The sequence below is a fragment of the Rhinoraja longicauda genome, chromosome 2, assembly GCF_053455715.1.
Source record: "Rhinoraja longicauda isolate Sanriku21f chromosome 2, sRhiLon1.1, whole genome shotgun sequence".
NCBI lineage: Eukaryota > Metazoa > Chordata > Chondrichthyes > Rajiformes > Arhynchobatidae > Rhinoraja > Rhinoraja longicauda.
The window spans coordinates 42000667-42028233 of NC_135954.1; the positions used below are offsets into that span (position 1 = coordinate 42000667).

The following is a 27567-nucleotide window of genomic DNA, read 5'->3' on the forward strand; positions in this document are numbered from 1 at the left end:
ACCACAGACTGGACGGCACCTCCAAACTCCTGGTGGAAACGGTCAAAGATGCAAAGCTGCGCGACGCCTTCAGTGACCCTGCAGGCGGAGTCCAGCCACGGTTCACCTGGTCAGGACCAAACGGTTCAGCCCAGTCCCGGATAGACTTCCTCTTCACATCGAGGGCCGTCACGGTCAGACACACCGACCTCGCCCCGGTGTTCTTCTCTGACCACTGCCTCCTTCAGGCCACCTGTCACCTACAGGAGGACCGGAAGGCGGGCAGAGGGACGTGGAAGCTAAACGTGGAGCTGTTGACCCCGGAGAACGTTAAGGAGCTAAAGAGGGACTACGCATGTTGGAGAACTGTGAGGCCCCTCTTTGACTCCCAGACACTCTGGTGGGAGGCAACAAAGGAGAACATCAAGAAGTTCTTCGTCTCCAAAGGTGTTCAGAGAGCAAGACAGGGTAAGAGGGAACTGTGTCAACTCCAGACAGATTTGCAGCAGCTACTCCTTCTGCAGAGGAGAGGGGTGGATGTGAGGGAGGAACTGAGAGAGTTGAAGGGCCGGCAAGCTCGGCTCTTTACCTCTGAATCCTCCAAGATCATCTTCCGGTCCAGGGTCCGCCATGTTGAGCAAGATGAGACGTGCTCACGTTACTTCTTCCATAAGGTTCACAGGGGGAGCTCTGTGATCAAAAGCCTTAGGGAGGAGGACGGCTCGGTAACATCCTCGCAGACAGACATGCTCAAGATCTGCAGATCCTTTTATAAGGATCTGTACGATGTAAAGACCACAGACAGCACCGCCTCCCAGAACTTCCTGTCCTCCATCACGGAAGTCTTGGACGACAGCAAGCGGGAGAGTCTGGACCAACCACTGACCCTGGAGGAGCTGACTGGCTCCATCCGTTCCTTTGACTCGAGTAAAACTCCCGGAGGCGATGGCTTACCGGCAGAGTTGTACTCGGCTCTGTGGGACTGGGTGGGCCCGGACCTGCTGGAAGTGTACAACGATATACTCCTAGCAGGCAGCATGTCAGACTCTATGAGGAAGGGCAACATCACCCTGATCTACAAGCAGAAGGGGGAGATGAATGACTTAAGGAATTGGAGACCCATCACATTGTTGAATGTAGACTACAAGATCCTGTCTAAGGCCATCGCCAACCGGGTCAAGTCTGCTCTGGGACAGGTGATCCACCCGGACCAAACCTGTGCTGTGCCTGGCAGGAAAATCTCAGACAGCCTGGTGCTGCTGAGAGATACCATTGCCTACGTGCAGGACAGACGGGTGGATGCCTGCCTGGTCAGCTTGGACCAGGAGAAGGCCTTCGACAGGATATCGCACACGTACATGAGGGACGTGCTCTCCAAAATGGGCTTTGGGGAGGGAATCAGGAAGTGGATCCAACTGCTCTACTCTGATATCTGTAGTGCAGTCCAAATTAATGGGTGGGAATCAGACAGCTTCCCCGTCAGGTCTGGAGTCAGGCAGGGTTGCCCGCTTTCCCCTGTCTTGTTTGTCTGTTGCATTGAACCCTTTGCCGAATCCATCAGGAAGGATGCGAGCATAAGAGGAGTGACACTGCCAGGCAGTGGGGGCACTCAGGTCAAGGCCTCCCTGTACATGGACGATGTCGCCGTCTTCTGCTCGGATCCAGGGTCGGTCCGCAGACTGATCAGCGTCTGCGACCAGTTTGAGTTGGCCACGGGGGCCAGGGTAAACCGCAGGAAGAGCGAGGCCATGCTCTTTGGCAACTGGCCCGACCGATCTTCCATCCCCTTCACCATCAAGCCTGACTTCCTGAAGGTGCTGGGGATCTGGTTCGGGAAGGCTGGGGCATGTAACAAAAATTGGCTGGAGTGGATAGCCAAGGTGGGGAAGAAGCTGGAGCTGTGGAAGCAGCGCTCCCTCTCCATCACGGGGAAAAACCTGGTCATCAGGTGTGAGGTGCTCTCGGGGCTGCTGTACTTGGCGCAAGTGTGGCCCGTCCCTCCCTCCTACGCCACGGGGATCACCCGGGCCGTTTTCCGCTTCATCTGGGGGTCGGCGATGGACCGGGTGCGACGAGCCACAATGCACAAGTCGGCAGACAACGGGGGTAAAGACGTGCCCAACGTCGCCCTCATTCTGATGGCCACTTTCGTGTGTGGCTGCATCAGGCGGAGCATAGAGCCAAGGCACGTGGGCACCAAATGCCACTACCTGCTGAGGTTCTACCTGTCCCCGGTGTTGCGAAGGATGGGCCTGGCGCAGATGCCACGCAATGTGCCAGTCAGCTGGACATTGCCGAACCATCTGTCGTTTGTGGACAGGTTCTTCCGGACCAACACCTTTGACCACAAGTCCATCGGGCAGTGGTCAGCACGGAACGTCCTGCAGGCACTGCAGGGGAATGACTCCATGGATCCTGTGGCGTGGTTCCCAGAACAGACAGCCCAGCTTGTCTGGCAAAATGCCTCATCGTCAGAACTCACCAACAAGCACCAAGACCTGGCTTGGCTGGCGGTGAGGGGAGCCCTCCCAGTCAGATCCTTCCTGCACCGCCGGAACCTCACTACCAGCGCACGCTGCCCTCGGGACGGCTGCTACGGAGAGGAAACGGTGGCCCACCTCTTCAAAGAGTGTGGATTTGCCAGGAGAGTCTGGAGAGGTCTGCAGGGGTCCCTGTCACGATTCATTCCGAGCAGCTCCGTCACAGAGGACTCTGTGCTCTACGGACTGTTCCCAGGGACGCATTCCGAGACTGACATCGAGTGCGGCTGGAAGGTCATCAACTCGGTGAAAGACGCCCTTTGGTCTGCCCGATCCTTGTTGACCTCCCAGCGGAGCGAGCTGTCCGTCAAGGAATGTTGCCGACTGGCCCACTGCAGACTGCAGGAGTACGTGCTGAGGGACGCTCTGAAGCTCGGTGCCGCCAACGCCAAGGCCCTGTGGGGGAGGACCACAGTCTAGGGTCCTTCCGCTGCTGGACATGGGGGGCAGGGTGTGGTGGAGAGAGACGCCCCTCCAAATAAGGGATATGTATGTAAATGTATGTAAAGGTCTAAGTAAATGCCTGTATTGAATATGTAACCTCCGGGAATGTCGGATGGGTTTGTTTTAAAAATGATGTTTTGTAAATGATATTTATAACTTGAATAAAGTATTTTTTGATAAAAAAAAAAAAAAAAAAAAAAACTCGAGAAGAAAACCTGCAAGGAACGCAAGCAGGCAAGTCAGAAGGAAGTCAAACGAATGCAGGAGGAAGAAACGACAGGCAAGAAGAACGGATGCAAGAGAGAGGAACAGGCACGCAACTCGAGAAGAAATACTGCAAAACGAACAGCCAGTAACCCCAGTAATAGCCCCATGGTGAGCATGGACTCCAAATCCTACATATCCTGGACATAGTTTAGTGTAGAGGGGAGGGTGGTTGTGAATAAACGTTGGGTGTGTATTAAAATATGTGTTGGTCAAGGTTGCGATGCGTCGTACGTTCCCCATCTTACAGTCGTGTATATGTCTTGTAGAACTGTGTGTTTTAAGAATTCATAAGTAAAAGGTATTCGTGTATATGTCTTATAGAACTGTGTGTGTTTTATGATTCATAGTTATAAGTATTCGTGTGATTCGGTATGTGTTTCATAGACATGTATTATAGAACTGTATAAGTATTCATGGACAATAGTCCCAAGTGCTGAATAAAAGCCTTTTTCATTTAAACCCTGGTTTTAAAATCTGGTCTGGTTGAATTTTTCTGCACTATAAGAGCTCCTGCATCTAAGCCCAGTGTCTAGAACCGTAAGGGGTGAGTGGGTCGAACCACTCACGGGGAACCAGTGTGCACGGCCTGGTCAAGGGATCAGAGCAAGGCACGGGGACCTTAGGTCGGGCGAAAGCTCGGCGCAGAAACCCCTTACACACATGACAATAAACTGAACTCAAACTCGAACTTGTACTCTCAGGCCACACGAAAAACATGTATCACTGGAATGATTATGAGAATGTTCGATTTCAGTGCATTCTAAAGTGGAGAATAGATCAGGAATGTTTATTTGTATCTCCAAAAAACATTTCATGTAAAAGATTTTATTTCACAATGAGAACGCTATTCACATTTCTTAAACAAAGATGATAAAATAAATATTTTTCAAGATGCCATGTCAGAAAAGTATAAAATTCTTTACTTCGATAAAATGATGAACTATTCTGCAGATATTAACTCCTGCTGGGATTCAGCTATTCAGTTTCACAATATTTTCCCCCAGCAGCCAGAAGAAGCATAAACCTTTTAGTTGCAGGACCATTACTCTGTAGCCTTCTCCACTGCACGGGACATTTCACATGCAGCAAGAATAATTGACAAGTGTGAACGGAAACCCAAACGGTGTGCCACTCTATGAAGCACTCTGACTCAACAGTTTTGCAGTATGGCCATTGATTAAGTCATATCCATTGCAAGTGAGAGATCAGACCCTGGACTTTTCTTGATTGTCTGAGTCAGTGACAATTGAAATACTGGATTATTTTCTTAACTCAAACGGGTTACTCCATATGTAGTATTATGTAAAGTATGAGGATATTTATTACCTTTTAACTTTTAGTTTACATCACTGTATGTGTTTTGAAATTGTCCCCTCTAATTTTTAGTTGTATTGGGAACAGGTACATCCTTTCATATAATTTTTACCTTATTTTAAAAAATATAATTTGAGAATTAAATGGGAACTCTTCTTAACACCTACTGTATGGGGCTGATGGGAGATTTCCTCCATTTTTGTTCATTCTCTGGTATTGGTTCCCAATGAAAGTCCAGGTTCCAGTTGAAAACTCCTCTCTGCGAATCAACAGAGTGATAATACTGAAACGTCTTCCAGTCAATTACATCTATTACAGGAGAAACAACACGAGTCCTGCGATGAAAGAGAAAAAAAAATTAAACATCACCTGCATTTTCTCTTGATTGGGATTTATTCTATAAGATTTGATCAAACTCCTCCTTCCCTAACTTTATCAGTAAAGATTTCCTTTGTATTTGAAAGAAAAAAAAAATTAAACATCACCTGCATTTTCTCTTGATTGGGATTTATTCTATAAGATTTGATCAAACTCCTCCTTCCCTAACTTTATCAGCAAAGCTTTTCTTTGTATTTCACTTCAGTACTAAGCATTTAAAAATTGAATATTTACAGATTTGGAAACTAATCAGTATTCAATTGATGATCTAATTAAACATGAGTGAGAATAACTGTAAATAGGCCAGTCATGGTAGTGCAGCGCTATTGCTGCCTTACAGCGAATACAGCGCCGGAGACCCAGGTTCGATCCCGACTACGTGTGCTGTCTGTACGAAGTTTGTACGTTCTCCCCGTGATCTGCGTGAGTTTTCTTCGAGATCTTCGGCTTGATCGTACAGGTTTGTAGGTGATTTGGTTTGGTAAATCTGAAAACAATTGTCCCTAGTGGGTGTCGGATAGTGTTAATGTGCGGGGATCGCTGGTCGGCGCGGACCCGTTGGGCCGAAAGGCCTGTTTCCGCGCTGTATCTCTAAACTAAACTAAATCTCAAACTGCAGTTTTAACATTATACAGCTGCGTTTAGAAGAATGACATTATCTTATACACATAAAGATCTTTAGGAGGCTTTACAGAGTAGATGTTAGGATGTTTGCATTAGTGGAAGAGTCTCCAATCAGGGAACGCAACTGCAAAATAAGGGCCTGTCACTTAAAACACAGTATGTAGAAATTTCTTCTTGAAGAGGGTGGTGAATCTTTGTAATTCGCTGCCCTGGCAGGTGGTGGAGGCTGAATCACTATATGTCAAGCAGAGTTGAATAAATATTTAATAGATTAAGCAACAGGGGTACGGAGAAATAGCATAGAAGAGGAGTTGAGGCTAGCATAGGTTAGCCATGACAATATTAAATGGTGGGGCAGGCTTGAACAGCCTAATGGCCTATCCCTGATTCAATTTCCCTGTATTCTTGAAAACTTGCAAATTGCTTTGGATCATACTACAACGGCTAGAAAATGAAAGCATCTCTAATCAAATTGGGCTAATGGGAATGTTTATTTACTGCTCCATTACTAAATTAATTAAGCAACACAATGGCAGAATACAGGGATTTATGGGAAATAATCAGTAGAATGGCACTCTCAGTTCAATTTCTATCCTTTATTATCCATTTAGGCTGTGCCATTCTGGAGAGTTGAAGGAAATATGTAAATTGGCTTGCCTTAAGGTTACTGAAATAAAAAACAAGAATGCTGGAAAAACATATGAAGGAGAATATGTTTTTGATGGTAGAATCCAGTGTAAAGTAGAAAAACACCTAAACTCCTCCGAAATCCACTCAATTGATATTTCCATTGAGATAATAATGTCTTGATTCTTCCAAATGCAGTGCAAAACCTCACACTATCCTGGAATAAACTCTATTGCCACATTTTTGCCCACTCACCTATCTATATCCCATTGTGGAGTCCAAATATGCTCATCACAACATGTATTCCCATCTACTTTTGTGTCATCAGCAAAATAGATAGTAAATAGAAAAGTATAGATAGTAAATAACTCAGGGTCAAGAAATGATCCCTGGGGTCTGCAACTAGTAGCAAACATCCAGTGTGAAAAAGACCCATCAATTTAAACTCTCAGTCTTCTACATGATAACCAGTCCTTGAACCAGGTTGACACACTTTCTCCAAAGCCATGTTATGACACTTTATTAAATGCTTTCTGAAAATCCAAACACACTCCCCTCGGGGACAGGCTCCCCTCTGTCAACACTGTTTGCTATACTGCTTATTAAAACAGAAGATTTTATTAATAAGGGTGCCAGGGGTTATGGGGAGAAGGCAGGACAATGGGGTTGAGAGGGAAAGATAAATCAGCCATGATTGAATGGCGGAGTAGACGCGATAGGCCGAATGGCCTAATTCGGCTCCTATAACTTATGAACTTATGAGAAGAATGTGGATAGTAACTGCAGTATAGTTCTTCATGGTGCACACTGCAGTCCCAGATCTTGATTTAAGCAACACTGTTCTGCATGTAGCAAGGATTTTGTTTGTGGATTTTAGCTCTGCATTCAACACCTTTGTGCCAGAGCTACTACACTCCAAACTCTCCCAGTTGACTGTGCCTGAACCCCTCTGTCAGTGGATCACCAACTTCCTGACAGACAGGAAGCAGCATGTGAGGCTGGGAAAGTACATTTCAGACCCGCTGATCTTCAGCATAGCACGGCAAGGCTGCATACTCTCCCCTCTCCTTTACTCTCTCTACACCAACAATTGCACCTCCACAGACACCTCTGTCAAGCTTCTCAAGTTTGCGGACGATACAACCCTGATTGGACTGATCCAAGATGGGGAGGAATCTGCCTACAGACAGGAAGTGACACAGCTGGCGTCCTGGTGCCATCACAACTACCTGGAGCTCAATGATCTTAAGATGGTCGAATTGATTGTAGACTTTAGGAGAGCTCCCCCTCCCCTCCTCCCACTCACCATCAACACCACAGTCACATCTGTGGAGTCATTTAAGTTCCTCGCAACCATCATCTCCAGGAACCTAAAATGGGAGGCCACCACACTCAAAAAGGGCCAACAGAGGATGTACTTCCTGCGGCAGCTGAGAAAACACAATCTGCCACAGGCAATGATAGTCCAGTTTTATACTGGTCCATAGTCTGTCCCCACCTTCTCCATCATGGTCTGGTTTGGCTCAGCCACCAAGCATGACATCCGGAGGCTGCAGCGCATTGTTCGATCAGCCGAGAGGTTTGTGCGCTGTAACCTTCCCCCCCATTGATGAACTGTACACTGCAAGGGCCAGGAAGCGAGCGGGTAAGATCATCTCTGACCCCTCTCACCCTGGCCACAAACTCTTTGAAGTACTTCCCTCTGGGAGGTGACTGGAATGTCAAAGCCGCCACAGCCAGACATAAAAACAGCTTCTTTCCATGACCAGTAGCTCTACTCAACAGCCAAAAGTCTGTAGCCTCCTTTTGCTCTGTATTTTATTTTATTCTCCACGTTTAAATTATGTTTTATTTTTAATTGTCTACTGTATATCGTGTTGTTATCCTTGCGAGCAAAGCACCAAGGCAAATTCCTTATATGTATACATACTTGGCTAATAAAAATGTATTCAATTCAATTATTCAATTTGCTGTCCAACCCACAACTTGAATGTCAATAGATGCAAGGGAATACACCCTTGTGGCTCCCTTTGGCCACATCTGGAAACAGAGATACAGCATTTCTCCTTTATTCTGATCCAAAGTCCCATGAATCCCAAACCAACAGAGCTGAAAGAACATTTTCGAGACAAGGGTGGAGATTTCAACATAGCTTACCACAAATATGATTGTCCATTGTCTTATTTGTGGTGGTACACTTGTCAGTTTTAAACAATAGCATAAATTAAGGCATTGGAAATCAAATGTAACTGCAGAGGCCTTTGATGCACCAAATATACTGAGACAGTATTGCCAAACTGAGGAATTTGCATCCGACACCGTTTTTAATTACACTGCATTGCAAATTCCATTAACCATTTGGTTGGAATCAAGATTCAATTAGAGTTATTAATACAGCAAGCATTGACGATATATCACAAAAGTATTAGATTTTTCACCAAAGTATCAGATTATCTTGATCTGAAAATATAAATAAAGTTTGTAATAGTTTTTATATCATCTTAAGAAATTAGCATATTTTTGTAACTTTTGTTCCTGTAGATACTGCTGCCATAACTTTGACATAATTGAAGCAGTTGAATTAAGTAAATGTTTACAAAAAAAGTTATTGTGGGACAATGTCTGACCTTCCCACAATGAAAGGGCACACGCACTTTGCTATTTTATTTAATATAAATACGATAAAATCAATATCACACCTTCAAATCAAAACCCATATGTATGAAATGATAATTCTTCCATTCTCTGTTGTGCCTGCATTGGAATCCAGTCTACATTTTTTTGTGTTTGTTAAGGTACCGTGACAAATCAAAAAAAAAATTATCACCCGAATGTCAGATCCTCGCCTGCACCCTCACCTCAATGATTTCTGATCCTGTCAGGATATTTACCTAGTTTTTCATCAACTCTGGAGTAACTCAGCGGGTCCGGCAGCATCTCTGGATGACATGAATAGTCTGAAGAAAGAACCCTGACCTGAAACATGGCCTAATCATGTCCTCAAGAGATGCTGCCTGACCCATTATTATACTCCAGTACTTTGTGTTTTTAGTTTGGATTATTGTTTTCGATTTTGGTCACCATGCTATTGGAAGAATGTCATTAAGCCAGAAAGGGTGCAGAGAAGATGTACGAGGGTGTTGCCTAGACTCCAGGGCCTGAGCTATAGGGAGAGGTTGGTCAGGCTAGGTCAATTCCTTGGAGCGCAGGAGGCTGAGGGGTGATCTTAAGGAGTGTATAAAATCATGAGGCAAATAGATAGGGTGCGATGGGGTCTTTTACCCAGAGTGAGGAATTCAAGAACCATAGGACACAGGTTTAAGGTAAAAGGGGAAAGATTTAGTACAAAACTGAAGGGCAACTTTTTCATTCACAGTGTATTGGCTATAAGGAACAAACTACGAGGAGGTAGTTGAGGCAGGTACAATAACGGCATTTAAAAGACATTCAGACAGGTGCATGAATACGAAAGGTTTAAAGGGATATGTGCTAAACAAAGGCATGCTTAGCTAGGGCATCTTGGTCAGCACGGAAGAGTTGAGCTGATGGGTCTGTTTCCATGCTATATGACTCTATAACTGCACTCTAAAGGGATATCAGGTCTCAAATTAGAGAATCATGGAGGATTTACAATACAGACAGAGACTATTTGGCCCTCTGTGCCCATGCTAGTCAAGACAGAGTTGCCGAGCCTAATCCCACCTTCCTACACTCAATCTGTATCTCAGTATTCCACAGCTCCTCAAATGCATATCTAAGTACCTTTTAAACGGGATGAATTCCAGACACTGCTTACCCTCTGGATGAAAAACAAAGCTAATTTCTTCTCAAATTCTTCCAGTTATTTTAAATCAATTCTCTCTGCTAAGATAAATACTTTAAATCAATCCTCTCTACCACATGATAAATCTATCTATTTTTTATAACTTAATTAAGCTTTCCCTCAGCCTCCTTTGTACCATAGAAAACAACCCTAGCTTAGTCAAGGTTGCCCCATAATTAAAACCTTCCTTAAAAGGCAGCACCCTCTTAAATCTCTTCGAGACCCTTTCCAGCATTAACACATCTTTCATGCAAGATGGGGTAACCAGTCTGATACATATTTGTGAGTGTTTATCTATGTGTGCCATCTGCATGTACACCCACAAGTGGAATTTCAATTTTCCTAATGTCATGCTAGATAACATCAGCGGTATTTGGGTATGTGGAAATCTAGAATTTGGGCATCAATGGAGGTCAGAGACTCTTACTTGGTAACTGTCAGAAATGTCCTTTGTTCATCACGGCTTTCTGATTAGATTTTTAATATAAAATTTTCAGTGCTAGAGTGCACTTGTTCTCTTTTTACCAACACTTTGTCATGGTGGAACTGCTCACATCAGGGCTCGAAGACCTATTTCAGATTCTGATTATGGACTCTTATTCTGGAGCTTTTACCAAAGTGGCAGGTGGGAGATTTCTGACACAGCTATCACAACTACACCGATCAGCCAAAGCATTATGACCTGAGGAGCCAAAACATTATGACCACCTGCCTAATATGCTGTTGATCCTCAGTGTGCAGCCCCATACGCAGCAGGGTGCGATGCACTGTGTTTTGTGACACATTCCTCCTGTGACCACCATTAAAATTTTCTGTGACATGTGCCACAGTAGATCTTCTGTCAGTTCGGACCAGACGGGATAGCCTTCGTTGCCCTCGCGCATCAATAAGCCTTGGGCGCCCAACACTCTGTCGCCGGTTTGTGGTTTGTCCCTTCTCAGTCCACTGTCGGTAGGTACTCACCACTGCTGACTGGGAGCATCCCACAAGCCTTGCCGTTTCAGTGATGCTCTGACCCAGTCTTCTGGCCATAACAATTTGGCCCTTGTCAAAGTCACTCAGGTCTTTACTCCTGCCCATTTCTCCTGCATCCAACACATCAACTTCAAGACAGTTCACGCTGCCTAATATATCCCACCCCTTGTCAGGTGCCATTGTAACAAGATAAACAATGTTATTCACTTCGCCTGTCAGTGGTCATAATGTTTTGGCTGATCAGTGTATATTCCAGCTCCTATTTCAACTGTGATTTTGATAGAATTCAAGGCCTATTTTCCCTTTCTAAAACCCATATGTCAGTGCAGGCTTGGAGTATGCTGCTGAACAGCTTAGAAAGATGATTAGAAATGCATGATTTTCCTGCCAAGGCCAAAGGACCTCCACTTAGCACATAGCCGTTAGCGATTAAAGTTATATTTTCTTCATCTCGCCCTGGTGATGTTCCTGCCATTTCTCTGAATGAAACTTCTAAGTAGTCTTGAAATAATGGTGATATGTGAAAGAGTCTGTAAAAAAAATGTGTCTTCTGTGTAGATCCTTAAAATGCTGCAATAATGCAGAGAAATTAATATAGTATCCACAGCTGTCAGCAACTCAGGAATTCCCAGCAAGTCAGACAAAGGAAGAATGTCTTCTTGAAAGACCTAGCCTTTGGAGATTGACGAGGGAAGTTGAGGTACAGAGTAAATGTAAAAATCCCTTTAAATAGAATTTAATGACACCAGTTTTAGCTGTATGCCACGTATGTGCATGTATGCAGGGCAAAAAGGCTTCTTTAGAGAATGAATGCTAAAGAATATCTATGGGGATTGGGAGAAATATAGTCACAGAAATCGCAAATGTCCCCACATTTTGACAATCTGCAAACTGAATGGTACCTGCAAAGGCCCAAAGGTAGAAAATGCTGAGCCAACAAATGTTTTGCTTGGTGGTCTGTTACAGCTAAATTTGTCCCAAAAGGGATAGTATGCCATGGAACTGGCAATAAAAAAGTGAAAATCTTTGCTTAACTTGCTCCAACATGAGGGACACACAAAGAGAAAGGTTTGTCTGAATATCTATTAACAGTGGGTGTATTTGTTTTAAACCCTGTTGCACATAGTAACATACTGATTTTTTAATTGGTTTAATTTGGATAATGGATATCATATCATATCATATATATACAGCCGGAAACAGGCCTTTTCGGCCCACCAAGTCCGTGCCGCCCAGTGATCCCCGTACATTAACACTATCCTACACCCACTAGGGACAATTTTTACATTTTACCCAGCCAATTAACCTACATACCTGTACGTCTTTGGAGTGTGGGAGGAAACCGAAGATCTCGGAGAAAACCCACGCAGGTCACGGGGAGAACGTACAAACTCCTTACAGTGCAGCACCCGTAGTCAGGATCGAACCTGAGTCTCCGGCGCTGCATTCGCTGTAAAGCAGCAACTCTACCGCTGCGCTACCGTGCCGCCCTGTAGTGCACTTATTAATAAAAACAGCTAAAAGAAATCTCATGTGGCAAGAACCATAAATTAAGACTGAAGACTCGGCACTCAAATTGATCAGGTAATTTTAATCAGTTTAATCTCCAGTGCAAAAATTGATTCAGGATGGTCTCCATTGTAAAACCCAGAGAAAGCATCAGGTCCATTTCAAATCATTATAATTTAAAATAATGCAACTCCCAGGGTTAGAACGTACACACAAATCGTTTATTAGATGCACATTATCGGGGTCATTCCTAAGTTAAGCACAATGTTACAAGTGATTAAATTTCACAGAAATATATTAATTGAATGCTGCAGCCTGCTGTTTGGGGGGGAAAAAAAGTATATATACAGCCTTGTCATTTTGTCCTAAAAGCTGAACAAGGTAATAATAATGCCTTTTAAACCATCTAATTAATTTACGGAATAATGTCCAAAGGATGTTGTAATTACTTTTATTCTTTATGGTTAGCCATCTATGGAAGTAATTTTAGCTGCTGCTTGGGAAACCTGATATTAATCACCTGATGGATGCATTGCCTGGGACGTTCCAGAGTTTGCTGACATTCCAATTGTTAGTCATTAGAATTATTAAAGGAAGGCTAGACAGAACCAGAACACACAGGACAGTGTACATAGAACAGATTTAATGCAAAGTACATTTAATGCATAGTAGGATTTCAACTTGAAGGTATTACTTCACAATAAAAAATCCAAAAATATCAATTTACATGTGAAACAATGTCAAATTAGTTAACTTTATTTAATTGAAAAATATCAATGCAGACTCCACATGAGCTGGTAGTATTGACTGCAGATTAAGAACATTTAACTAATCAAAATGCCTAAATTTCAGATTATGTTCATTGCCCTTGCATGATATATTTGTGGTTTGAGAGATTTTCTTGAAAAGCTTGAAGAATTTCTGCAAGCTGACTATGATGAACAAGATATAATGTACCTAATATAACAAAGTAAAAATTCAGCTTTGGCTTTTCATGTTCATGACAAGACAATGTGTCATTTGTTCACTGCCAGTCAATTTTTCCTATCCATTTATTGTCATGGATGGAAAAATCACATGTTTGAAATTGTCAATTTCCCAATATGTGCTCGCAGCAAGCTTCAGGAACATAGAAGCAGATTGTTTTTACCCCCAAATTACTATTTCTGATGTAATACAAGAAGTTCATGTCAATTCCTTTCTGTAATCCTCATCTGATGTATGTGCAATGACTTATGTGAAAAACATTTTTCAAAAGTATGAGTGGGTCAGTGCTATCTTTCCCAAGTGACCATTCTCTCTGTAAGCAAGCTTAGCAAGCAAGGGGGAACATTTTCACCTTTGGCATTCATGTATAGAATTGGCAGAGGGGTTTACCCACAACTTTGGAATTGGCACTGAAAAGAAAAAAGACTCCTTGGGGTATCTCAGGCAGGTACCATTTTGCTCAACTGACAAACAAGTATTTACCGGCCATAAAGGACAGTGGTCTGGAGTGGAAATGCAATCTAATTATTTTCCTCTTCTGAACTCAAGGAAAACGAGGCCAATCTTGCACTGGCATTGCAGCTCAGGCTAAATTAAATTATGTTTACATATGGAAACTGATGGTTGGTGACACGCCAAGTGATATTAAGTGTACATTAATGTATGAAAAGAAATTACAGACTAAAGCATTCCAACTCGTACTTCTTTCAGATATTTATCAAATATCGTTAAAGAAACATTATTTTCAGTCTTAAATTTGTCAGTTTTGATCAGATATTAAGTGAGAGCTCACCAACCTTACCTGTCAAAAGCTATTCTATCCAAGAGCGGTTCAAGCCAGCCGTTGTGACACTCGCAATGAGAGTCCATGAAAATCAAGACATCTCCTGTTGCCCGAGCCGCACCAAGCATACGACCTCCAATCACCCCCAATCTTTTATTGCTGCGAATCAACCTGACACCATCCAGCTTTGAAATATACTCACTTAAAGCTGCCTTCAGATGTCCTGTGAATAAGAAAAATAATTATAGTTCTGCCCAGTTATTGATTAGACTCCAAAAGGTAGCAAGGTACCAAAGTTGCTGTTTGCAGACATCTCTTCGTTCTTCCCAATGTGTTAAATACAAAATTATTTATACATTTATACCCATGAGATGGGGGTAATTTACTCATGGTCAATAATCCAAGTGAATAATTGAAGACACAACAAATATTCCCAGAATTTATTTCTCCCATGGACTAGAACATTCTGTCTTGTTTAATGAGCTTTACGTCAAGTCAAGTCAAGTCAATTTTATTTGTATAGCACATTTAAAAACAACCCACGTTGACCAAAGTGCTGTACATCTGATTAGGTACTAGGGAAAAAATGAAACATACAGTAGCACGCAAACATAACAGCACATACAAAACAGTTCACAGCGCCTCCTCAATGAGCCTCAAACGCTAGGGAGTAGAAATAGGTTTTGAGCCTGGACTTAAAGGAGTCGATGGAGGTGGCAGTTCTGATGGGGAGAGGGATGCTGTTCCACAGTCTAGGAGCTACAACCGCAAAAGCGCGGTCACCCCTGAGCTTAAGCCTAGACCGCGGGATAGTGAGTAGCCCCAAGTCGGCTGACCTGAGGGACCTGGAGTTAGAGAGGTGGGTTCGAAGATTTTTGATGTAGGGGGGGGAATGGCCATTTAGGGCTTTATATGTGAATAGGAGGAGCTTGAAGTTGATTCTGTACCGTACAGGGAGCCAGTGGAGAGAGGCCAGAATTGGCGTGATGTGGTCCCTTTTACGGGAACCCGTCAGGAGTCTCGCTGCGGCGTTTTGGACCAGTTGCAGGCGGGACAGGAAAGATTGGCTGATCCCAGTGTATAGGGCTGATCCCAGTGTATACGTGACCTACTTTGGAATTGGATAGCTTTCTGCAATATGGAAAAACAACTGGGGCTGGGGATTTGGCTGGTTGCTGCTCCCTGCCTCTAGTCAGTTGGCAGACTGGTTGTAAAACTCATTGTGTCAACCAAAGCCATCTAATGGGAAACAAAATAAAAATATTGCTTCAGGAAATGTAATTTTTCCAAAACACATGGCACAGTATGCTATTCTTTAAGTGGATTTAAGTGGTTCTGGAGTTCATTTATGATACTTGGGAAAGTAAAATATTAATTCAAAATGAATGCATATGTTTTTATGTTATTTATAATATAAAAAGTGAAAATATCACTTTATTAAATGGTAACAGGATTCCATATCACAGCATTACTCTATACTGGCACTTTGACAAAAATGTGTTTGCATTTCATTTTCATGTAGTTATTTGCAATCGAGATACAACATAAGATTACTTGATCAAGAATTCAGTGTTTTGTTTCATAATATATTTATTTTAGTTTCCTTTTTGTTCCCAAAGACTGATAACAATAAATATTATTTTTAATGATGTGATGCATTTCATGTTGAAACTCTTAACATATCTTACGTGTAGCTACTACAGCTAAGAAGGTAAACAAATAAGTTATTCTGTGCTAATATTGTCTTAAATAAATAACCAAAAGCTAAATATTGTGGATGCTGGAAATATAAAATATAAACTAAAATTGCTGGAAACACACATCATGCCAAGCAGCATCTGTATAGAGATTCAGAGAAACCAATTCTAATTAAAGGCATATACCTAAAGCATTAAAGGCATTTCCCTCACCGCCCAATCTAAATGACTATATTGTGGCGCGTCGATAGAGGCCCGAAATAAAGGCAAGGAGCCAGGTATTTCGGGGGCGTTATGTTTTATTATATCTCGGTTATCAGACAGGTCGAGTCTGCCGGAATGGCTTTGCGCCCAAAACCTTGTCCTTATATACATGGTACCGGACCGCCCCCCTGGACTGGTCCATTCCCGTGCCGAGGGGTCGGTAGTAGTATGGCCCGACCCTTGGGAGCCGCCACAGGACCCCCCCCCCCCCCAGAACCGGAGGCACGAAACCCACTGGTGGTCGCACAACCCGACCGGACCGCGTACGGTAATCGGTCGACAGAGGGGCCGGCGGAGGCACGGTTGGAGGGACAGGTGGTGGGTCCCGGAAGGGTGGGCGACCTCGTGGCCGAGGCTGGGCAACCCGAGGCTGGTCGATGTCTAAGTGGGCCGGCTTCAGGCGGTCAATTGACACGGCCTCCGGCCGGCCCCCCATGTCCAAGACAAAGGTTGTCTGTCCGTGCTCCAGCACCCGGTACGGGCCCTCATACGGCCTCTGGAGTGGCGTCCGGTGGGCGTCACGGCACAGGAACACAAAGGCGCAGTCCTGGAGGGCCGATGGCACGTAAGGGCGGAATGTCCCATGGCGGGACGTCGGCACGGGTGCGAGCTTGCCAACTCGCTCTCGGAGGCGCTGTAGGGTGGATGAGGGCGGATCCTCTTGCCCCGGCAACGAGGGCACGAACTCCCCGGGCACCGTGAGCGGGGACCCGTATACGAGCTCCCCTGAGGATGAAGCCAGGTCTTCCTTGGGCGCAGTCCGGATGCCCAGCAAGACCCATGGTAGCTTGTCCATCCAGTCGGGGCCGGAGAGTCGCGCCTTCAGCGCTGTCTTCAGCTGCCGGTGGAACCTCTCCACCAGGGCGTTTGCCTGCGGGTGATAGGCCGTGGTGTGGTGCAGCCGCACGCCCAACAGGTGGGCCATGGCCGACCACAGCTCGGAGGTGAACTGTGGCCCCCGGTCCGATGAGATGACCACCGGCACCCCAAAGCGAGCAATCCAGTGCGCAGCCAACGCACGAGCGCATGTGGCTGTAGATGTATCGGCCAGCGGTATGGCCTCCGGCCACCGCGTGAAGCGGTCCACCACCGTGAGGAGGTGGGTGATGCCCCGGGACGGCGGGAGCGGGCCACAATGTCCACGTGCAGGTGGTCGAAACGTCGGCAGGGTAGACCGATCCCTTGGAGTGGCGCCCGGACGTGGCGTTGAATTTTTGCCGTCTGGCACGGAATGCAGGTGCGGGCCCAGTGGCCAACCTGCTTGCGCAGACCATGCCACATGAACCACGCAGCTACCAGTGCGGTCGTCGCCCGGATGGATGGGTGAGCCAGCCCGTGGACCACGTCGAACACCCTCCTGCGCCACGCGGCCGGGACAATGGGGCGCGGCTGACCTGCCGACACATCGCATAGTATCGTCACTGCTCCGGGGCCGAGGGGAACATCCTCAAGGCGGAGGCCAGAGATGGCAGTCCGGTAGGCGGGCATCTCCCTGTCCGTTAGCTGGGCCTCCGCCAGGGCAGAATAATCAATGCCGGGTGCCACTTCTAAAACGGCATTGATGGCGGGGCGAGACAACGCGTCGGCCACCCGGTTTTCCTTCCCCTCGATGAAGCGGATGGAGGTGGTGAATTCCGAGATGTAGGCCAACTGGCGCTGCTGTCGGGCGGACCATGGGTCGGAGACCTTTGCCAGGGCGAACGTGAGCGGCTTGTGGTCCGTGTAAGCGGTGAACGGGCGGCCCTCCAGAAAATAGCGGAAGTGACGAACGGCCAGGTACAGGGCGAGGAGCTCGCGGTCGAAGGCGCTGTACTTCCTCTGGGCGTTGTTGAGGTGCCGGCCGAAGAAGGCCAGGGGGCGCCAACCCCCGTCCGTCAGTTGCTCCAGTACGGCACCAACCGCCAACTCTGAGGCGTCCATCGTAAAGGCTGTCGGGGCATCCTCCCGTGGGTGAACCAGCAGCACAGCCCGAGCCAGGGCCTCCTTCGCACCGTCAAAGGCTGTTACCGCCTCGTCGGTCCACACAACGTTCTTACGCTTGCCCGCCAGCAGTTCGTATAGCGGCCGCATGATGTGGGCCGCGGATGGCAGGAACCGGTGATAAAAGGCCACCATGCCGACGAACTCCTGCAGGCCACGCACCGAGGACGGACGGGGAAACCGGCGGATGGCATCTACTTTGTCCGGCAGGGGAACCGCGCCTTGTGAAGACACACGGTGGCCGAGAAAGTCAATTGTGGCCACGCCAAAGCGGCACTTGGCGAGGTTTATAGCCAACCCGTGCTCGCTGAGCCGCTGAAAAGGCTGCCGGAGGTGGGCACAGTGCTCCTGCCGTGAGCGGCTGGCTACCAACATGTCGTCAAGGTAGACAAACAGGAAATCCAGCCTGCAACACACGCCGTTCATTAACCGCTGAAATGACTGCGCGGCGTTCTTGAGGCCGAACGGCATCCGTACGAACTCGTAGAGTCCGAACGGCGTGATGATTGCAGTCTTGGGCACATCTTCCGGGTGGACTGGGATCTGGTTGTAGCCTCGCACCAGATCCACCTTCGAGAATATCGTGGCCCCGGCCAAATGGGCGTTGAAGTCCTGGATGTGGGGCAAGGGGTATCGGTCCTCGGCGGTAGCGACGTTCAGCCGCCGATAATCCCCGCAAGGTCTCCAGCCCCCGTTTGCCTTGGGGACCATGTGGAGTGGGGATGCCCATGGGCTGTTGGAAGGGCGGACGATCCCCAAGGACTCCATCGTGCGGAACTCCTGTCGTGCCAGGCGTAGCTTTTCAGGCGGCAGTCGGCGTGCTCGTGCGTGGAGGGGTGGGCCGGTAGTTACTATGTAATGGAACACCCCGTGCTTGGGGGTCGACGACCGGAATTGCGGGGCCATAATGTCTGGAAACTCCGCCAGAACCCGAGCGAAATGGGAGTCCACGGACGACAGTGGGCGTACAACGGGCTCATTCAGCCGCAGCGCAATGGGCTCCATCGTCACGGAGTGGACCAAGCGCTGCTGCCTGACGTCCACCAGGAGAGAATGAGCCCGCAGAAAGTCAGCCCCGAGCAACGGCTGGGAGACGTCGGCGATAGTAAACTGCCACGTGAAATGGCTGGCGCCGAAAACGATGTGGACCATGCGGACGCCATAAGTCCGAATGTGGCTCCCGTTTGCAGCGGTGAGGATGGGCCCCCGCCTCCCAGAACGAATGTCCAGCAGCGAAGGGGGCAGGATGCTCAGCTCCGCCCCGGTGTCCACGAGGAAGCGGCCCCCGGAGCGCCGATCCCAGGCGAAGAGGCGGTGAATCTGGCCGGCCGCCGCGGGGACTATTGGCGGCCGGCCCCGGCGTTTCCCGGGAACGTGCACGGCTGGCGGCATTGTCGGGCTGCAGCACCCCAGCGCTGGTGGTAATAACACCAGTGCCTCCTGCTGGTGCTGGCTGGAGCCTGCTGGTGTGGGACTGCAGGTGCATGTGCGGGTGCAGGACCCGCAATGGCCACCGAGGCCGATCTTGCAGGCCTCCCGGGCGTAGCTGTCACTCCTTCCACAGTTCCCCCGCCCGATCGGAGAAAATCGGGCGCTGCTGTAGTGACGCTTAGTGCGCTGATGTCATCACGGCGCACCGCCCACAGCGCGTCCGCGCGCCTGCCGAGGGCCCGGGTGTCTGCAAAGGAGGCGTCGGTGAGCTGCAGGCGAATGTCGGCCGGCAGCAGGTGCAGGTAGGTGTATTCAAACATCAGGCACGGTCTGTGCCCATCGAGCAGCGCGACCATCTCCTTCAGGAGGCTAGATGGGCGCCGGTCACCGAGGCCTGGCATGTGGAGGAGCCTTTCGGCCCGCTCCATTCGGGTTAGCCCGTAGGTTTGGAGCAGCAGCTCCTTAAGGGCTTCATATTTATCGTGGGCCGGGGGGTCCTGGAGGAACTCCATTACCTCTTTGGCCGTGTCCTGGTCAAGGGTTCCCACCAGGTGGAAAAAACGGGTGTCATCCGTTGTGTTGCCCCGCAGCTGGAACTGGGCCTCCACTTGGTAAAACCAAACGCGAGCCCGGGTGGTCCAGAAGGTCGGGAGCTTGATGGCTACCGCGTCGACAGCTGCGGCCTGGTCGGCCTGCGAGCCGGACGGACGGTCGGCTATCCATTGTTTGTCCATCCTAGTCTGAATGGACCGTCGAGGTCACCAATGTGGCGCGTCGATAGAGGCCCGAAATAAAGGCAAGGAGCCAGGTATTTCGGGGGCGTTATGTTTTATTACACCTCGGTTATCAGACGGGTCGAGTCTGCCGGAATGGCTTCGCGCCCAAAACCTTGTCCTTATATACATGGTACCGGACCGCCCCCCTGGACTGGTCCATTCCCCTTGCCGAGGGGTCGGTAGTAGTATGGCCCGACCCTTGGGAGCCGCCACAATATAAATTACTAATCTATTTTTGGTGGTATTGATGAGGAGAAAATGTTAGCCAAGCGAACAGCTCTACTTTGAATAGTGCCAGAGGCTCCATTTACACTGATAGACAAGAATGCTTTAAAGAGTAATCTGAATTATAATTGTTTCACCCTATAAGGATGGGGCTGGGATTGTGGGGAAGAGTGGGAGATTAGTGAAGATTGGTTTAGGTTTGACCAATCTTCTAAAGTAAAAGGATTCCTAAGATCCGGTCGAAGGATAGCGGGGGCTGCATTAGCACATCCGTTCATAATGATAACGTTGAGAAATCCAAGATCAAATGCATATGCTGTCTAGGTTAATTCCCGGAATGGCGGGACTGTCATATGTTGAAACACTGGAGCGACTAGGCTTGTATACACTGGAATTTAGAAGGATGAGAGGAGTTCTTATCGAAACGTATAAGATTATTAAGGGGTTGGACACGTTAGAGGCAGGAAACATGTTCCCAATGTTGGGGGAGTCCAGAACAAGGGGCCACAGTTTAAGAATAAGGGGTAGGCCATTTAGAACTGAGATGAGGAAAAACTTTTTCAGTCAGAGAGTTGTGAATCTGTGGAATTCTCTGCCTCAGAAGGCAGTGGAGGCCAATTCTCTGAATGCATTCACTTCAAGAGAGAGCTAGATAGAGCTCTTAAGGATAGCGGAGTCAGGGGGTATGGGGACAAGGCAGGAACGGGGTACTGATTGAGAATGATCAGCCATGATCACATTGAATGGTGGTGCTGGCTCGAAGGGCCGAATGGCCTCCTCCTGCACCTATTGTCTATTGTCTGTCGCCACTAGTCCCAAATCAACATGAGATCAAGGTGATTCACCATATATTTTTAAGAAGTGACTGAACACTGAGCTAAAATGATTATTTGCTTAAGTAAAAGAAGAGAACACAATAAAGTAATTCACTTCTTGTCATTAAAACGCAAAATTGAAAAATTAATGGAAAATCGTATTTGAGAAACTTTAAGTATTAAAATAAAAGCAGGATTTCTGGATTCACCTCATTCTCTGAAAATCTGAGTGTGTGGAGAGAAGCTATAGATTGTGGGTGCTATAACTGTGCTGATATCTAAAAACCCCGCATTATGTGTGCTTGTACATTGTTGAACTTTGAATTATTATTTTTTAGAGCAGAAACAAATTATATCATAATTCCATTCTATAAAATAATCGCAAAATTCACAGACATGAATAACTAAGATCTCTTACCCTGCATGCAGATGTCCTGTGGCTGATTCAGTCATAAAAAAATTGATGAGATTTTGAATAACAACCAATAGTTCCAGTCTCAATAAAGCAGCTTTTTTTCCCTTTCATGATAGAATTGAGAATGGGAGGAAGTAAAAAGGAGATGAAAGGATGGATGAAAATTATTCTGTTTTCTTTTTCCATTAAGTAAATGTTAAAAAAGCTGTATTTTAAAAAGTCTATGAATTAATATTAATTATTTGTAAGTATGTACAATATGTCCTTGCAGTTTTGTGACTTGGATCTTGGTTTCAGTTTTTTTTTAAAGACAAATCAAATTTACATTGGCAGGGATTTAAAATACAAATTCCAGCATTAGTAAGTATCTCAAAGGAAAAAGTGTGTAAAGTAGCAGGGAACGAGAAGGAGAGTGGGATAAACTGCATTGTCCTCACACAAAGTTGATATGGACGGGGCAAATGGCATCTTTCCAATGTTGCGAATGTTGTGCGAGTCTGTGAAGTGTTCAAACCAAATTGCATTACTTAATAATAAAGTCAAATATGTTTACGTCTAAGGAAGGTGGAAAAATAGTCCGGCCCACCCCCCCCATCTGGAAATGTTGCTAATGGTCTCCAGGGGACCAATGTACCATTTGTACAGAACACAATTTTAAAATTACTGCTTATGTCCCTGCTGAGTACTATAGTGCAATTGCACTTTTCTTTCTTTCTCTCTCTCTCCCTCTCTCCCTCTTTTTTTTTTTTTTTTCCTTTTCAAAGACTTTATTCAGCACAAACACATGATACATCACATCAAAACCACATTCAGAGGTTACAAAACATCAAGTGATCATTATAATACAATGTTGCCTTCATTATTTACAATGCTCTCAACCCCCCGCGGTGACCAGCGCCCACGGAAGGCCTCCAGAGTCCCCGTGATCACCGCGTGTTCCCTCTCTAGGGACACGCGCGCACGGACGTAGGCCCGGAAGAGGGGAAGGCAGCCGACTCTGGCAAGACCATCGACCGCCCTCTCTCCCTCTCTCCCTCTCTCTCTCTCACACACGCATCTATTTTGCTATCTATTGTGCTTTCCTTCTTAAGAAGTACCTTGGTTACTGAGGTCGTCCACTAAGATGATCTCCTTGAGAAATCTTTTTGGAGCTGTGTCCATAACACTGTTCACTGTTCTTAGAAGAGTGGACCAGGCTTCATTGTGGAAGCAAATTATGATGCTGGCACTTGGCAGGTTCTGACCATATTCCTGCTGCAGGCATCTATATACAAATTAATGAGAAACTCAGCTCTGTTCACACACACCACACAGCACAACAATTTATTGACTGGGTATTCATATTGTGACCATATGTGATTAATAGCTGAACATGGATCTTCTGTTCTCTATTATATTTGATTTAAAACTGTTAAATTCAGCTAGATGGGCAACTGTCCATAGCAGTCTCATTGAAAATTATAATACGAATCTTTGTAGGCAAAACTACTCTATGAGTCTATGGGCTTCAGGTAAGCTTAAAGCTCAAGTGCAAACCACTTAAATAATACAGCAGCCACTATAGTGGTGCTTTCATCATTTCTACACTACAGTTTTGATGGAAATGTTCTCTTTTAAAGACATTTTAAATGACTATGCACTGATAAAATTAACAAAATAGTTTTAATTTGCTTATATCACAGATAATTTTGATTGCAATTACATTGATTGCAGATTCTTCAAATTATTACAAATATTATTAAACAGAGGAGTAGGCGCAGTGAGCACTTCATCTTCCTGATTACATATGGACAATCCATGGAACCTGCTTTACTGTATATTAATTTGAGTTTCTGGAAAATGGTGACAGGTACAGTTCTGCATTATTCTGTAGAGAGCTGCAGTTAACAAATTCTGAGAGGCTGTAATCATGTTATAGAAAATACTATGCAGACTGGAACTAAAAGTGAGGAAAAGATAACTCGAAATACAACAGCTCTTGAATAGAATATTTTGTCTCCTTTGGTGTTATGGTTTACAAAATATAGTTTCATTTTGTTAGCTATTCAAATCATAAAGATTTATAATTATAACACACTCTCTGGCTAATCAGTCTGAAGATTTTGTAACACAAAATAATCAATTCTAGCTTCTCAATTTCATTATGCCAGTGTGATAGATGACAAAGTGCCTGATGTGTTTCAATATAGCTAAAATACTTAAGGGTCAAAGAGAGAGGAACAACTGAATGAGTGTTTTTTTTAAATTTAGTCTACTCCTTCAGCTACAGGAGAAAACAGAAGAGAAATATATATTATTCAGCTACTGCTATTAGCAGTAGGTGGTTCACGCCATCCCTCCAAAGCCCAACTTGGTAACAAATTCACCAGAGAGGGTTCCCATTTGTCCAAGAGTGATTCCATAGAGAAATGGGAGGGTGGGGGGGGGATATCAATTTCAGATTGGCCTGAGAACAACTGCGTTAGACACCTAGTAAAGGTGCCTACTATAAATGCCTCCAGTGTTTACTAAATATTTCTCCAACTATTTTTCTATGTTAAAATGAAATATATTAAGAGTAAGAAAAATTCACCACAAACTATATATATCCCTTTCAATTCTTAAAATATATCTAGTGCATAGAATACTATTTGACAGATCTAGAATGCCACACTATCCAACACTATAAAAATCCTTCTTTGATATGTCACAGAAAATTTTAGCATTCCTAGAAAGATGAATCCCTTGGTAGACACAAAATTCTGGAGTAACTCAGCGGGTCAGGCAGCATCTCTGGAGAGAAGGAATGGGTGACGTTTCGGGTCAAGACCATTCTTCAGACTGATCTTCAGTCTGAAGAAGGGTCTCAAGCCGAAATGTCACCCCCATTCCTTCTCTCCAGAGATGCAGCCTGACCCGCTGAGTTACTCCAGCATTTTGTTTCTACCTTCGATTTAAACCAGCATCTGCAGTTTTTTCCGACACAAGATGAATCCCTTCTTCTTTATTTTATACCGCTAGCGATATTTTTAAGGCGGTGTTAGATAGATTCTTAATTTGTACAGGTGTCAGAGGTTTTGGTGAAGGCAGAATTGTTAGGAGGGAGAGATAGATCATCCACAATTGAATGGCGGCGTAGCCTTGATGGGCCGAATGGCCTAATTCTACTCCTGTCACTAATGACCTGATGACACCAGCTGGCTACAGGAGGTTCCCCCCGGGACACAGAAACTGTCGGGTGAGGAGAGGGACGGTGGTTGCCGGGCCAAGCCGGTCGAGGGGGACAGAGGAGGCCTCACAGCAGCATTGTGAGCTTACCTGGATTGGGGGTGCTCCAGTACATCCAGCATGTGGACTGGACTTTTCTTTTGTAAATGGAGCCACAATAGGGCGATCTGTGTAAGTATTTCACTGTACAGTGCGTACGTGACAATAAAGACCCATTGAACCATTCCACATTCTTACATGTAGTCTTGACATCCAGACTCAATATTTTTGTCTATGCTGTTTTAAAATTCAGTTACGATGTTATCTTCCATTTTTCCACTAACACCATTCTCTCATTAGATATAATGCATTGAGGGTGAGAGCTTCCTGCTGCATCACCAAACTAAGGAACTCCCTACATTGTTTGGTGATGTAGCAAAGAGTTCTGCCAAGAAAGATCTTTCTACACCGTTCCATTGATGGCTCAGCAACTTGAAAATGTTGCTTCTCTTTCTATAGTTGCTGCTGAACTGCTGAATGTTTCCAGCATTTTTTCCTTTTTTAAATTATGCCATTACTGTTTATATGACGACGCCGGCTCCGCCGTTCAGGAATTGAGATTCACTCTCCCCCCCACCACCTCGTAAACCTTGACATTGCAGCACGACGTTTTCTACAGCGCCGTTACTGCTAAAATCTACATCACACTCTCCCAAATAAATTATACCTTCAACAAAGCAGAAAGTCTTCTTTAAAAAAAACTATCTCTGAAAAAAATAACCCTTGCCTCGTAAGGATTGTAGGCAAAAACGCACCAAACGCACGAAATCTAAACTTGAAATGGTTCGCATATTTTATTTGAATGCCGAAAGCAGAAGATGGATAAGAAAGCAGAAGATATTTAACCAGCTAACAATACATTGCAACTGCAAATGCAACAGGTTGGCAAGTGCCTCAGAATTTTGACGGTTATTTTAAGAGTTGTCGGTTCACACACGAGGTACCAATCTTGAGCTGTTTTGGTCTCTGCATTCAGATTTCCATCTCTTTTTTTTGTATTCGGCATTAAAGTAAAAATGCAATGCGCTTTATGGTTACATTTAATAATTGTGTGCGATAGTTAAAATTTGACCGCTATCCTTGCGAAGCATGGTTTTATTCCAGGGAGAAGGCATACCTGTGCCACCAGTGGGCAATGGGAAAATAAACTGCTCCAGCGCTGCTGTACTTACAAAGGGTCGCGTACCTCAGGTGGTCTTCGGTGAAGGGAGATCCGCTCGCTGACAACCTCGTTGAAGCCTCGGAGATGTTGCCATTGGTGCTCGCGACCCGGGACCGGACCGGCACGTCCCCATCCACCTGCCCTCGCCAGCTGGTACACCCTCTTCCTTCTCCTCCTCCTCTTACTCGCCGGCCCTTCGGTCGCCACCATCAACTCGTCTTCGGCGAAGAGCTCGGTGGACAGCGGTGTTAGCGCCGGCAGTCGGCTGCCCTCCGCCATCCAGCCCGCCGCTGTGCCCTCCTGACCGGGGCCGGGTGGGTGTTCGGGCGGCGGGTTGAGCAGCGCCGCGGCGACCAGCAGCAACAAACCAGGCAGCAGCCAGAGCAGGGCGAGGGCAGGGCGGCAGCCCCGCCGCCTGGCGCACATGCTGCCGCGAGGCGGCTGGCAGCCCGCGCGCCTCAGCCGGCGGCAGTAGCCGCCCGACCGCATCTCCTCATCCCCGCGCGCGCAACGGCCAAGGGCGCGAGGGGGGCTCTTGCCGCTCGTCCCAACGGTCTCGTCGAGCCTCGAGCCCGCCGACAGTGCGACCACGAACTGCCCGCGTGCCGGCTACTCGCGTCGAGCAGCAGATGCACCGACTTCAGCAGCTGCTCCCCGACAAGGCGGAGCGCCGGGTCCTAGCGCCCGCCACCCAAAACGACCCACGGCTGAAGAGTATGGTGCAAGCCAAATTAATTCCAGAACAAAACTTACTCTATTTTTCATTGAATTCATCTTAGAATTGACGAATGACGCGGTATTCACAATGCGGGAATGTTCTGTAGACCTAGAGTCATAGAGTGATACAGTGTGGAAACAGGCCCCTCGGCCCAACTTGCCCACACTGGCCAACAATGTCCCAGCTACATTAGTCCCACCTGCCTGGGTTTGGTCCACATCCCTCCAAACCTGTTCTATCCATGTACCTGTCTAACAGTTTCTTAAACGATGGGATAGTCCCAGCCTCAACTACCTCCTCTGGCAGCTTGTGTGCCCATGCGCCCATCTGGCAGAACATACACCCACCACCCTTTGTGTGAAAAAGTTACCCCTCGGATTCCTATTAAATCTTTTCCCCTTCACCTTGATCTAGTCCTCGATTCCCCTACTCTGGGCAAGATACTGCGCATCCACCCAATCTATTCCTTTCATGATTTTGTACACCTCTATAAGATCACCCCTCATCCTGCTGCACTACAAGGAATAGAGACCCAGCCTACTCAACCTCTTCCTATAGCTCACACCCTCTTGTACTGGCAACATCCT

General features: G+C 46.3%; 1 protein-coding gene across 1 annotated transcript in view; it reads right to left on the reverse strand.

Moving 5' to 3' along the window:
- LOC144604066 (polypeptide N-acetylgalactosaminyltransferase 15-like) overlaps positions 1 to 26861 on the reverse strand; it is a 69441-nt gene extending 42580 nt beyond the window's left edge. The window contains exons 1-4 of the mRNA XM_078418135.1: positions 26273 to 26861; positions 22952 to 23118; positions 14270 to 14474; positions 4712 to 4879 (exon numbers count right to left, since the gene is read on the reverse strand). Coding sequence (XP_078274261.1) covers positions 4712 to 4879; positions 14270 to 14474; positions 22952 to 23118; positions 26273 to 26751 — 1019 coding nt within the window. The 5' untranslated portion in view covers positions 26752 to 26861. The remainder of the gene's footprint in view (positions 1 to 4711; positions 4880 to 14269; positions 14475 to 22951; positions 23119 to 26272) is intronic.
- Between the last annotated feature and the right edge of the window lie 706 nt (positions 26862 to 27567).